The following is a 313-nucleotide window of genomic DNA, read 5'->3' as shown; positions in this document are numbered from 1 at the left end:
GGGCACGTCAGAGGGCGCGCCAGGCCGGCCCCAGCTCCTGGCACCACTGTCCTTCCAGAATCCCGTGTACCAGATGGCGGCTGGCCTGCCGCTGTCTCCCCGCGGCCTCGGCGACTCGGGCTCTGAGGGCCACAGCTCCCTGAGCTCCCACAGCAACAGTGAAGAGCTGGCAGCTGCCGCCAAGCTGGGCAGCTTCAGCAGCAGCACTGCCGCCGCCGCCCCCGAAGACCTGGGCCGGCGCCCCGGGGAGCTGGCACGGCGGCAGGTGTCGCTGACCGAGAAGGGTGGGCAGCCTACAGTGCCACGGCAGAAC

At 71.6% G+C, this 313-nt stretch overlaps 1 protein-coding gene across 1 annotated transcript in view; it reads left to right on the top strand.

Annotated features, from left to right (window-relative positions):
* The window catches only part of DAB2IP (DAB2 interacting protein), a 168,689-nt gene that overhangs the window by 155,691 nt on the left and 12,685 nt on the right, over window positions 1-313 (top strand). The window contains exon 13 of the mRNA XM_010852104.1: window positions 3-313. Coding sequence (XP_010850406.1) covers window positions 3-313 — 311 coding nt within the window. The remainder of the gene's footprint in view (window positions 1-2) is intronic.

Source organism: Bison bison, unplaced genomic scaffold, assembly GCF_000754665.1.
Source record: "Bison bison bison isolate TAMUID 2011002044 unplaced genomic scaffold, Bison_UMD1.0 scf7180017864307, whole genome shotgun sequence".
In the NCBI taxonomy this organism is placed as follows: Eukaryota; Metazoa; Chordata; class Mammalia; order Artiodactyla; family Bovidae; genus Bison; species Bison bison.
This window is presented reverse-complemented; position numbering and strand designations above follow the sequence as displayed.